The sequence below is a fragment of the Phaethon aethereus genome (genome assembly GCF_964289735.1).
Source record: "Phaethon aethereus genome assembly, chromosome: 14".
NCBI lineage: Eukaryota > Metazoa > Chordata > Aves > Phaethontiformes > Phaethontidae > Phaethon > Phaethon aethereus.
Window position 1 is genome coordinate 21,518,339 of NC_138590.1, and position 9,272 is coordinate 21,527,610.

Genomic DNA, 9,272 nt, shown 5'->3' on the forward strand with positions numbered 1-9,272 from the left:
TTAAAATATTGTGCTGGAATATTAGTCTGACTGTTACTCAGAATGGTAACGTGGCATAAGCAATGGTGAGCGCCATATCTGCAGAACTCAGTGCAAACTGATTGGGGGAAAGTGGGGTGCAAGTTGGGGGGAGGTTTTCGGTGACCACTATTCTGGGTTAAGGCTATTCCATTCCTCTTTTGCAGAAACCTTCTGTTTCCCAAAGGTAAATCAGTAGTGGGAGGTGCCTGGATATGGAATAAGATTAATAATATGGGAAGGAAAGATGTCATTTCTGCCAAGTTAACATGGGCTCAGCAACAGGGCCAGGAACAGAGCCAGAGACGGCCAAGAAATAGCAGCTCCAGAATATACAGAGGAGGCCATGGGCATACTGCTGTGTTTGGAGATGACTCGCTGTGTCTTCTCTTCATCCACCTAGGAAATGAAAAGGAGGAATGAATTCCAGTTGGACATATTTATGTTCAAATGTCTGGCTGCAGAGCCTCCAGTTCTGAGCACTAATGTGAGACTCTAGGAAACTCCTGCGGCCAGGCAGCATGGCCTCCTATTTCTGCTTGTTTGTGGAAGGAATAGTTTGAGGTAAAGTGGTCCAGGGTTCTGCATGCATGTGGCATCCCTTGCTTTGATGTCCAAAAATCACGCATTTACAGATCCAAGGTTTTTCAGCTACTAGTCTCTAGGCCACTTGACTTGCTGCTTTGTGAAGGCAACAAAGCAATGCGTACCTGGGACGTTTCTGAAGCAAGAGCTGTGCTGGCACCATCTCCTTGGAAGCTTAGGGAAGATGAATAAAGTAAGTCTTCCTGTCTTTCCAGAGCTGTCTTCTTCAGGTGCATTTGAGACCAAATGGTATTTTCTGCAAACAGAAGTAAAGCAAGAGGCTTATTGTGCTTTTCTTGTGCACACCTTGGAGTCTAGTGAATGGAAGTGTAGGGAAGCTATTTTAGGAAATGCACTCACGGGCTGTGTGGCTTTGATTTAGAAAATACATATTCTCTGTCCAGTGAATGGCCTGTTTGTGGGTTTACTTGCAAGGTTAAGCAGACTGCAAAGCCAATTTGCACTGTGCTTGAGGACATCTGGATCCCTCTGGGACTTTCCCAGCTGTCTGTTTTGTATGGGGCGGGTAAGTAGTATCTCAGATGGGATGCTTAGGTTGTAGGTGTATCTATAGTGCTGGGTGTCAGGCTTTTCTATACAGCAGGAGGTTGGTTTAAATATTAAAAATTTATCTAATGATGTCGGTTTCTTTGGTATCCTTTGGAAGCTTTTACAAACATAAAATATTTAAATCTTATTAAGGTCTGTTGCTAAAATGCTAGGGAGATGAAAGAAATACAGACTTAGAATTACATAGTTGCATGTAACAGGATTTTTGTAACTGCTATGCTGCTGAATCTAATAACAGGGTGTGTCAGGAGCTATTTATCTTGACCAAGTAAGTGAGGGCCAAAGGCGAGCATAGGGGAGGAGGGGAACCCAAACCCCGTATTCCTGGTGCACTGATGTGGTTACTCGGGAACCTATTGATACAGCACGTCTGACTTCCCCTTGTGATATTTTTGCAATCTCTTCGTTTGAATGCTATTTGGAAATAGCTTCATGGTGCTTGAGGTGAATGGAAGTGTTGCCAAAAGATGCAGAAACACTTCTGAAAGCAGATCCAGGCAGGTCCCATAGGTTGAATAGGACATCATGGAGACACTGCAGAAGAAGACAGAACTATACACAAGAGCAATGCAATGTAGGATCTTGAAATCAACCGGATTTGAATGTCCCTGTGCTGAGCTGTTTCTCTGATTCTGTGATATGATTGATGCTTACCGAGGCATTTGTTGCTCTCAAACATGCCAAGTATCTGGTCACACTTCTCCTTCTGGTTGCCGCTGCTCTCACATGTACACCACAGGGAGACCTCCACACTGGAGTTACTGACATAGTTAGGTGTCATGGGCGTGCCTGTCCCAAACCCACAGAAACTGGAATCAGGATTTACTTCACCAAAGAAAGAAGCAGCATGAATGAGTCCTGATATACTAAAGGGAATGCTGTCCTGGAGGCAGAAGCCTTCCATTGTGTTATGCGTGTTACCCAGGAGAGGTCCGGAGCCCCTGTGAGGTGACCGAGACCTGGTGAATCTACGTGAAGTCTGCTGGGCTGTGAGAAAGTGTGGAGATTGCTACCTCTGACTCATGCAATCTGATGGCGGGGTATACTGATAACTGAAGCTGGTGCAAGCGTTAGATTGAAGGATGTGAAGCCTCTGCAGGGACTCAACTGCGGTACTGGCATATGGCAGCAAAAGACCCTCTTAGGTAGCTGGCAACACTCTGTGGCCAGATGCCTTGTGCCAAACAAATGCTGCACCTCTGTAGCGTGCCATTCAGCCAGAGTTCATTTAGCATAAAAACAGCAAAGACATCTGGAAAACCAGTAGGCATAGTCTAGATTTACAGCTTCTGAGATATTCCTGCTCTTTACGGCTCCTCTTTCGAGCCACTCTGGGAGTATTAGCAGGTTGCCAGTGAATGCCTAAAACCAAGGTGACCGTCCTTCTAACAGTTGGTAGTGCCATGTTCTGGCTGGCTCTGAGAAGACAGTGTGTACAACACTTAATAAACCATCAGGAGTCTGAAAGTCAGGCAGTGAGGGAATGTCATGTTTAATCACTGCTGTGATTGGGGTGAACTCCTGCAGCAGGAATGACTTAGTTCATACAGGCCCAGAGAGCCCTGCTGGCCAGGCATTTAGAGCACTTTGCACCAGCTGATGATGCAAACAGGTGTTCAAAAATCTCAGACAAGTGCTGCTGATTTAACAGCAGAGGATGGGACAAAGTAGAGTGATAAATGCCATGGACGAGTTCTCTTTGGGCTGCATTTACCTCAGAAGCAAAAGGGAGCACTAGCATCAATTAGGCTAAGGCATATTCACTGGTGTACTGAGCAGTATCTCCTGCAGGAGAGCAAGATGGTCCCTCGTAGCATCGGAGTGTGCCTGCAAGTTTGTGGCCTGAAAGCATCTACCCTGTATGTTCCTGTGGCTATCACTTACCAATCATCCCCATGTAAGCCTGCAGGCATGCAGCATGGCTGTGCTGAGAACAACCATCTGGAGACATGTCTGCAGGTTGACAATTTTGTTGGAAGTCAGCCAGTCGGGATCTGTAGGAAGGAAAATGAGACTATCAGTGTCTATGCTGTTCTTTTCTCTTGGCTAATGTCCGCTGCTGCCAGACATACTTGCAGATATGGTCTTCTAAGCAGGAGTCCAGAAGCCAGAGACAATTGGGTTTGATGTTATACTGGAAGGAACAATCAGGAACAATAGTTTTCCGGCGTCGTTCTCCACAAAGTTCATCTTGACATGGACAGAATAGGATCCTTTTGGTGAAATCCTCAGGGACTTTCTCAAAGAAATTCCTTAGCCCTCTGTGGCATTTGCGACGGTCACACACATCCTCGCTTCCTGCTCCCTTGGTGCAGGTAGAAGCATAGTCTGTGCGCAGACGAACACACTTCTTGCTCAGATTACAGACATGAGTTGCTTTCAGGCATGGATTCGTTGCATCTCCTGCTAACTGTGAGCCTATAAAGCCAAAAGAAACAGGAAACAATGAAGCAAGTCTCCAGAAGAGATTCTGTGCGGAAATAGGAGTAGCCTTTACTTGATGGCCAGATTGGGAACATCAAAAAGAACCAAGCAAATCAGTCCTGCTAATGTGCCTGCAGCATGACATTGCAGCTATACTAGTTACAAATTTTTTTTTTTTTTGGTTCATGTTTGTTTCATGTGTTTGTTTCAGAGAATGCATCATTGTGGGTGATTCCCTGCTTCATGGGCCTGGATCTGTGGCTATATTTACACTTGGTAGTGGAGACAAATTTAGGCAAGTATTCAGAGCAGGCATTTCAGCACCTGAAAAGGTAAGAAAGGGCAGCATTATACCATGTAACCGTTACAATCCTTACCTGATACCAGAGCTGCCAGTTTATTATAATCTGTCTTCCAGTGTTCTTCATTTGCTGGATTCTCATAGGGAGAGGTCTCCAAATTGAAATAACCTAGGCAAGATACAAGATATTTTATGCAGTGGGAGAAATGCTTTGTGACCAGCTTTTTTTTAATTTATTTTTTTCTTATTTGTCCCTGGCTGTTTCTTCAGGCTGGAGTTCAGAGATACTCTGTCTTGCTCAAAGCCAAATGCCAAGAATGGTTCTACTGGAGGTGCAAAGGTATTACTGTGTAAAAACAGCATTACATTTTCTCATCGGATTTCCTCTGGCTGGAATTTGGTCTATGTTGTCATTTGTTTCTTTTCCATCCTCAGTACTAGTGAGATGTGCAGCACAGGCAGTCTTCAGTGGGAGGCCAAGTAGAAGCGTCCCACTAAAGCTGGAAAGAAACAGCATGCTCATGGATGCTGTTACAGTGTGTGTCCTAATCACACATCTGTTTTCAGTGATGGACAGATGTGACCATTTTGAGGTGATTTTCACAGCAGTCTCCCCTTACAGCACTAAATCTAACTGCCTCAGAGTAGCTTTGTAGTAGATTTTGTCTCTTACGGTCACTGGTGTGTTTGAAGGGCCAGCCTCAGACCAGATCAGTTTTCTTTGCTTATCAAACAGAACAGTAATGACTCCTTTTCACTAGATGTGGTTCCAAAGTGATACCTGCAGTGTTGGGACTTTCACAGTTGTTTGCAGATGGGGGCAGGGGCAAGTCTTACTAGTACCTTGTAAATACATATTATTTCATCTCACCATCTGTCATGCTGGAGTGAACGGTCCAGAAAATGCGTAAGCAGTGCTCCTGTCTCTTCATGCGCCGGTGACACTTGCAGTGCAGCAAAGAGCTGTTTCCAAGGTCTAGCTCTGCATTCAGACACCGGACCCTGCTATCATGATCCAGTGGAAGGAAGCGAGTCTTAGCAAGGGCACAGTTTTCCAGGATCCTGTAGGTGACATTGCAGGTAGAGTCCGAGAGGCACAGCTGTTCTGCTGCTATGCAGTCACTCCTTGGCAGAGCCAGGAGGTTTCCTGGTCAAGTAGGGAAAAGATTGTTAGGATTACAGTCATGATGAATGCCACACAAGCACCTTGTCATTGTTCTGTAGGCATCCTATATTCAGTAAGGACTCCTCTCAAGAGGCAGAACTGGTTGGGGTCTTTTGGCTGGACAGAGTGCTTTTCGGCTGGACATGGTGCTGGACCATCTTGCCTAGACCATGCTTTTGCCAAGAAAGGTTGGACCAGATGATCCTTGCCAGAATACCAACCTGGTATTCCACGATTCTATGATGTGGACTAGTAAGGAACAAGAGCTGTCTCCATTTAGAAACAAAAGGATGAGTATTAATGTATGAAAGAGGGAACAAAACATTAAAGAAATGTTTCAAATATAATTTTGTTTAATAAACCCTTATTTAATCACCTTTAACACTTTCAACTTGGCCAGGATCAGGGATGGTTCTGTATTTTATGGAGTAGTAAATCCCCGTGGAAACCTTGGCATTGCTGAGGCCTGTTTTGAAGAAGCTCTTCTATCTGGGTAATGAAAACTGCAGTGCAATAAGCATGTAGTAAAACCATACTGTATGCTCTGAGTCAGTGCTGCTGCCATTGCTGAAGTATATACTGGTCATTAAGAGATGTACTGAGAAAGCTATTTGCAGGGTGTAGTAGTTTAGTTTAGAAACTAAAAGTAGTTTCATGTGTAAGTGCTGATAGGCAATCAGTTTGAATATATAGAACCCACTCCCTGAAATCCCTGCCAAAAATGCTGGCATGCAGGCTTGGCCAACCAGCTTTCATCTGTTAGTTGATTATGAACTCTGACTATATCTCTGTGTGTGTATATTTGCAAAACACAGGCATTGATTATATACATACACCCCCCCCCACCTTATGTGGAAGTATTAAATAGTCTCAATTTAACGATATAATCTTTAAAACTAGACTTTTTTTCAGCTTTTTGGATTTTTTTTTTTATATAGACTGTTGTCTCCTATGGGTAATACTGGGGTGATACCTAGCATTATGTTATCACAGGTGAATTCAGTCCATAATCTTTCTTAACTTCTGTAGTATATGAATCCGTGTTTACAGTACAAGTACAATGAAGACCTGGAACAAGACTGATTGCTAATAAAATCTATATATAGGCTAGTATGTTTCTTCCCTTCAGGACAATATTGCTTGGCTGGGTTTAGGAAATGACTGTGCTGAGCCTTACATCTGCCTTTAATCTTCTTTGGGTACATGATCTTACTTATCATTCTCTTGTTCAGCAGGTGCAGTAGTACTATTTCAGTCTGCCTTCACTACAGATTAGAAAAAAATCTTGGTACAGCTCATATTACCTGGCATACCGTTTTCACCATGTAATTTGTTCTCTCGCTGGCTTCATGAGTTTAATTGCAATAAGCATTAGGCTGCATAATTGTACACTCATCTGCTTCTCAAGACTTTCTACTTTTCCAACAGCCCAGTAATACTATCTGTGTGTCTCTGTCTCATTTGTACAAATTTCTTTGCTTTTCTAGCCACTTACTGTCCTTTGTTCATCTGGGTGTTATGTAGCGGCTGTATGACTTTTGTACACTCCCTGAAAAACAAATCTCTCGTCAGAAATGCATTGTACCCAGCACAGTGGGTTTTGGTTAAGCATTATATAATATATATGAATTCCTAATAGCAGCTTAGTCCATTCTCTCCAGCAGACTTTGGAACCCTAAACTGAGCAAACTGATCTACCCCATCAGGCCAGGCCAAAGTACTGTCTCCCCCAGCATCCCATCTCCAACAGTGCCTTGCAGCAGCCATTGTAGGAAGTTCATAGAAGGACAGGATGTACTTTCCTAGCCTTAAGAATTCTGCTCAGCAAGCACCTGAGCTTGACATTTTAAAAACTTTAAAGTGATATGGTAATTGCCAGGATAGAAAGAGTGGATGAACTGTTTCTACCAGGCCTGTACCAGCTCCTTCAGGTGAAGCTGCTGTAAACCTCAAGTTTAAAACAGTCCTCCTCTACAGACATAATAGCTATGCATTGTCTTAAGCACCAATATGTGGCATGTTGTTTCATTTTTTAAAACCTTATCTTAGTATTTCAGATAATAATGTGAAAGAATGAGAAAGCTAATTCTTTCCTAGACCTATGGTCTAGGTTGCAGAATATGTTGAAGATGTGTATAAGTGTCCCTTCTGTAGTATTAAAAAAAGAAGTTAAAAGATAGTAATCAATTAACAGACTACGATTACTTATACCTTAGAAAAAAAGGGATAGGTAATACAATGCCCCTTTATTCTCCCTTTTCACTCCATGTCCTGTCATATATTTATGTATTATTTTGATGCCCCTGATGCACCGTGCTATTGACAGGATGATTGCAGAAGGGCAACCTTTCCTTTATTAAGCACAGTTATCAAAGAAGCATTAGTATATGGATGTGGAAAATTGTGGGAAGTCTATTGCAATCCTGGGGCTGCAAGTGCTACTGAGGTCTTAGTGCAATAGCCCATTTTTATAGCAGTCGTGATATTCAGCAGCAGCAGCGTGTTCTGAATGTAAAGCACTGACATCCCATAGCCAGGGTCTAGGAATGCTTCAGCACAGTTTTGTAATTTCTATATTTCTGGTCGCATCAGCCACGAAAACTGCACAAGAAATTAACTGGAAAGAGGAATAATTCCTACCCTCGGCTCTTGTGACCTGGCAGTAGTAGAAGGCAGAGTAGAACAGCTGCATCTCTGCAGGAGCTCCCTGGATTGGTCTTTGCAAACTGAGCCTCATCTCAGAAAATTGTTAGCCTGCTGCATGTCGGAGGGGGAACGCGTGGAAGGTAGGTATCAAAACAAGCTCTCAGCAAAGTCGCTGTGAGAGAGGTACGGCCAGAGCAGACGCTCGCTTTATGCCGTCTCTGCCGCGTTGAGGGATCAGCTCCTGGCATCTGTCCCGCTCCGCTGCGAGTGAGGAGGAAGGCGTCCTCCGGCACCTCCTCAAGCCTTGCCTCGAGGGCAGTCGCTTCCCCTCCCCAAAGCGTCTCTCCAGGCTGGTCACAGCCACCTTTGCGCGTCTCGTTTCAGGTCAAAGCAGCAGCACGCCTTTCGCGGGTTCTTCCCCGCCGCCCGCGCCCGGAGCAGCCGAGGAAGGGAAAGACGGGCAGCGGCCGAGAGCCCCGAGCGCGGGCCGGCCCAGCACTGGGGCAGTGCCGGCCGCCCGAACGCGACCAGCGAGGGGCGCCGGCGCGCGACCCCGCCGCCGCCCCGTGGTGGGCACAGGACACGGGTGGCCCCGCGGGGCGGCGGCGCGGATCCCGCCCGCCGGGAGAGGGACGGGGGACGCGCCGCCCTGCCCCGCCGCACTCCCCAGCCCGCCCCGAGCCCGGCGCCCGCCCCGTCCGCCGCCCCGCGCTCCGGTCGCTGTTACCGGCTCGGGAGAGGAGCAGCCCCAGGAGCAGGGCGAGCCCCATGCTGGAGCCCGGCGCCGGCTGTCGGTCGCTCCGAGCGTTGGGGCCGCGGCTCACATGCTGCGCGCAGCCCGCCGGCGTGTGAGCGGCCGCCGCCCCGCCTCGGCTCCGCACGGTCTGCCCTGCACGGCACCGCACCGAGCGGCCCTCCCCGTCGAGGTGCGGGCGGCGAGCGCCGCCCCGCGGCCCCGCCCGCCCCCGGGGCCCGTTCTCGGCCGGGCGGAGAGGACGTGCGACTGCGGGGCTGGTGGCGGGATGGGGCTAGGGCCGCGGAGCAGGCAGAGCTGCGGGGCAGCCCGCTGAGGCTGTCTTCAGAGCGTCCAGGGGAGCTGCTGGGCCCCGCGTTGCAGGCAGTGCGGGGACGCGCTTCCCAGGCAAGATTTTCCCCTCTGCTCTGCTCTGGTGAGCCCCCAGTAAGAGTACTGCATCCAGCTCTGGAGCCCTCAGCACAGGAAAGTCATGGACCTGTTGGAGAAGGTCCAGAGGAAGGCCACAAAAATGATCAGAGGGATGGAACACCTCTCCTATGAGGACAGGCTGAGAGAGTTTGGGCTGTTCAGCCTGGAGAAGAGAAGGCTCAGGCGAGACCTTATTGCAGCCATTCAGGTCTTAAAGGGGGCTTATAAGAAAGATGGGGACAGAATTTTTAGCAGGGCCTGTAGCAACAGGGCAAGGGGTAATGGTTTTAAACTAAAAGAGGGCAGATTTAGACTAGATAGAAGGAAGAAAATTCTCACAATGAGGGTGGTGAAACCCTGGCACAGGTTGCCCAAAGAGGTGGTAGATGCCCCATCCC

General features: G+C 47.2%; 1 protein-coding gene across 1 annotated transcript; it reads right to left on the minus strand.

Annotated features, from left to right (window-relative positions):
• Positions 1–282: 282 nt before the first annotated feature.
• Positions 283–8,785, minus strand: GFRA3 (GDNF family receptor alpha 3; the record flags this gene model as incomplete). Its single annotated transcript, XM_082005976.1, has 8 exons — positions 8,437–8,785; positions 4,770–5,045; positions 3,975–4,067; positions 3,246–3,591; positions 3,058–3,167; positions 1,828–1,962; positions 729–859; positions 283–417 (listed from the first exon to the last, which is right to left on the minus strand). The coding sequence occupies exons 1-8, from the start codon at positions 8,477–8,479 to the stop codon at positions 283–285; spliced, it is 1,269 nt and encodes a 422-aa protein (XP_081862102.1). The 5' UTR covers positions 8,480–8,785.
• Positions 8,786–9,272: the final 487 nt, after the last annotated feature.